The sequence below is a fragment of the Cibotium barometz genome, chromosome 47 (assembly GCF_041138505.1).
Source record: "Cibotium barometz isolate CiBa-2024 chromosome 47, ASM4113850v1, whole genome shotgun sequence".
Lineage (NCBI taxonomy): Eukaryota > Viridiplantae > Streptophyta > Polypodiopsida > Cyatheales > Cibotiaceae > Cibotium > Cibotium barometz.
The window spans coordinates 23,415,373-23,419,294 of NC_141092.1; the positions used below are offsets into that span (position 1 = coordinate 23,415,373).

The window sequence follows — 3,922 nt, forward strand, 5'->3', positions numbered from 1 at the left end:
ATAGAGTTCTTTTTTCTTTTAACAATAGCTTCTTGTCTTAATCTCTCACAATATCCAAGAAATCATGATTTCCCATTACCTACTTATTGTAACGATAATGATGTAGGATTAGAATATTGGATAGGTTGTTGAAAGTTTGTCATGGAGATAGAGAGAACCATCACACCATCCTCTTTAGGCTTTAACCTATTTCTATCAATGAGACATCTTGATGGCTCATATTATGGTGCTAAACAAACATGAACAAAATATTTGAGGATGAAACAATATTTGTTTGGGCTATTCCAATGGTTCAATCTTGAGATAATATGAGTTTTCTAAGCAAGGCCTATGAAGAATAGTCCACATCTTTCAACTACATCTAGGGCTATGAGAAAAGCTCTTTGTTATAGGACCGGATTGAGAGAGGATGTATTCAAGCATGTGGTAGAAACATATAAGCATCATATGTTGAAAAATGGGTACAAATTCCCATAAAGGAGAATATCCATGGTAACGGTTTCATTGATATGTCAATTACCACATCCTACTACCAAGATGTTATGAAAGCGTTTAAGCCTACTTCTCAAGCTAAGAAAATCTACTTGAAATTACATTGACATGAAAAGAAAAACATATGAATTTTCTTAGGTGACCCTTTTTTTTAGGACCTCTTAGGCCCCCTAATGTGAGGAGGGTCATACACATCAGAGTCTCTTTTTATGCTAGTGTGATCCCAAAGATTGGACATATAATGTAAAATATTAAATCAAATTAAAACTTTGTAATTAAAAAACGCTCATGGGGTTGATTTTGGCTAGTGGGTGCATACATGCACACTCGAATATCTAAGCCTATCACGTGGGTTCAACAGAAGGGGTTTTTTAATCTCCTTTTTAACACATTTTTTACATACAGAAGGGTACCATTTAAAGGGGGTATTTACAAATTGAATAGGAAAAGGGTGTGTTTTATTTATGAAAAATTTACAGATAAGGGGTTTTTAAATTAGGCCTTGAACACACGTGATATAGAGCGCGAGCATGCACATGATATGCTTTTTTCTGCATACTATGCCCTATGTGGCTGCTAGGAATGAGTAGCAAAAAATATATGTGGCCACCATGATACATGGTGCCACATCTCAATAGGAAAAATCAACCTAGTGTAGATACATCCTCAACCATGTTTGACAATGGTGATGGCACCCGAGTATTTTGTCATACTCTTGGTCTTGTTACCCATTTGAAGCCCTCTTGTCTCATATCCACTCGACCTTTATCCGAGTAGCTTGTCATACTCTTGGCCTTGTTACCCATTTGAAGCCCTCTTGTCTCATATCCACTCGTCCTCTGTCCTTCAAATGTGCCACACATTAAACATAGAGCCTCTTCATGTCTTGTGCGCCATGATCACCTTTCAAGCCTTTGCACCATGGTGCATCTCCTCTCAAAGGTGCTAGGAGATTGTTGTCGAAATCATGTGTAATTGTAAAGGTACAAATAAATGGAAAGCATGGGTAGTCAAGAACGATGTATAAATATGTATTTGTAGTGCTATAAGTATGTATTCGGAGTGCGTTGAATCATGGTGTCCCCCTGTGAGCACTTGTTGGTTTCATATAGCTGAACCCTATGAACTGCTATGAGTGAAAAGTTGCTTCACGCATGGTTTTGAAGGTTAATTTCTATAAAAGGCTGCGAGCGACGCAGCCATGGAATGCAGAAGCTCTTAGCCTGGGCCCTGATCTGTCTACTACTGTGGAGCCTCGGCTAGTCTGCTTAGGCTCTCAAAGACTCTTTAGTCTTTCTATTACTGGAGCCTCGGCTATAAGTATGTATTCGGAGTGCTGTGAATCATGGTGTCCCCACGCCTACGCTATGTGAGCACTTGTTGGTTTCATAATGGCTAAACCCTATAAATTATGGAACTGCTATGAATGAAAAGTTGCTTCACGCATGGTTTTGTTGGTTAATTTCTATAAAAGGCTGCGAGCGACGCAGCCATGGAATTCAGAAGCTCCTAGCCTGGGCCCTGAGATCTCTATTACTGTGGAGCCTCGGCTAGTCTGCTAAGGCTATCTAAGACGCTTTAGGTCTTTCTATTACTGGAGCCTCGGCTAGTCTGCTTTAGCTATCTACCTTAAGATATGGCCGCAACAATGCTCGTGTTCGGGCTTGCGCTCGCGCTAACGGCTTGCTGCTCCGGCCTTCATCTAGCTGCAGCGGCCGATGCCAAGAGGCAGCCCAGGTCGTTGAAGTTCTACATGTATGTCGCCGTGCAAAACAACAGCAACATTCACAACCGTGCCGCCCACTACACTGCCGTGCAGTCGGCACAGCCCTCGCAGGCGCAGCCCAACTCATTCGGCATCATTCACACTTTCGACAACCCACTAACGTCCGCGGCCTCGCTCAAATCAACGCGCCTGGGCCGCGTGCAGGGCTGGTACGGCGACGTAGGGCAGGACACCCTCACGCTCTTCCTGGTGCAGACCTTTACGTTCTCCCATCATAACGTCAACGGCACCTTCAGCCTCATCGGCGTCGACGTCGCCACCGACGCTGTCAAATACGCGCCCATCGTCGGTGGCACCGGCGACTTCGTGTATGCTCGTGGCATCGCCAAGCAAACCCTTATCTCCACACAAAATGTGGACCATCAGACCGTCTCCTGGTTCCAATTTGCCGTAAAATTCAAGTACTAGGTTTCGCTTCTAATCTCCTATTACACGCCTTGAAAGTTTTTACAAATAATAAATCAAGTCGGACCTATTGAAATACAATCTCTTAAGACTCTACACTCCCCCCCCCCCACACACACATGAGCACAAACTTCAGTTAGACCCATGAAGACAGGAAAGACAAAGCTCTCCATTACCATGTTCCTCTGTATCCAATCATACTCATCCCTTAAAAAATTCCCCATCCATCTTTGGACATAGGAGGTGTTGAGTTGTTGCCATTTTAGAAACATAATGGATGTCACCATTGTTTCACTTTCTTTATTGACTTTCCATCATAAGAAGTGAATGTGTGTATAATCTTTGGATACCATGAATAGTCTTCTCATTTACAAGCAGATGTTCCATCCATCTTTACACACAACAAATGTTCAGTTTCCATTTTACATATCACTATTGTTTCACTTTCTTCATTGATGTTTAGTATTATTTTAAAATTTCAGTTCTTAAATCACAATCTTTTATTTGTAATTGGATCTAGTTTTTGCATTAAGAAACTTGGGATGCACTTTTAAAAAAATTAACTAACTCCTATTAAAGGCTATATTTGAATTTAAAAAAGTAAGATTTTCTTTTCATACTAAGGGTTTACTTCAAGAATGCTCCTCTCATTTGATCAATCGATATACCTTTTCTTCATTGTACTTAGGACCATGTGAAATGGTGCGAAATCTAGTATCTACCTTGTAACAATGATCAATCTATATAATTTTTCTTCACTATACTTAGGACCTTGTGAAATGGTGATAAATCTAGTATCTGCCTGCCACAATGATCTCATTAACCATGAAAAATCTTGGGATATTCACTCTATTAAAAATATATGTATCATGTGCATTCGTAACTAAAATGACATGTTTTCAATATATAACTATTTTTTTCATTTGATCAATCTATATAATTTTTCTTCATTGTACTTAGGATCACTATGCAGATAACTTGTAGGTGTGACAGACAAAGATAGCTGCTTTGGCATCGTGCTCTAAGATGCGAGTACAACCTGAGTCTCCCCATTGTCCAAGGCAAGTACAATCCACAAATCCTTTACTAGGTTAGGAAGATGCTTGGTGTAAGGTTTGTCAATACACATAAGATCATGTGAAATGGTGATAAATCTAGTATCTACCTTGTAACAATCATATCATTAACCATGAAAAATCTTTGGATATTGACTCTATTAAAAATATATGTATCATGTGC

The 3,922-nt window shown here is 40.1% G+C and overlaps 1 protein-coding gene across 1 annotated transcript; it reads left to right on the forward strand.

The window, feature by feature from the left end:
- The first annotated feature begins 1,978 nt into the window (after positions 1-1,978).
- LOC147611523 (disease resistance response protein 206-like) lies at positions 1,979-3,128 on the forward strand. The gene has a single exon (XM_086784968.1). It carries the CDS (start codon positions 2,129-2,131, stop codon positions 2,684-2,686), a length of 558 nt encoding a protein of 185 aa, XP_086641094.1. The 5' UTR covers positions 1,979-2,128; the 3' UTR covers positions 2,687-3,128.
- Positions 3,129-3,922: the final 794 nt, after the last annotated feature.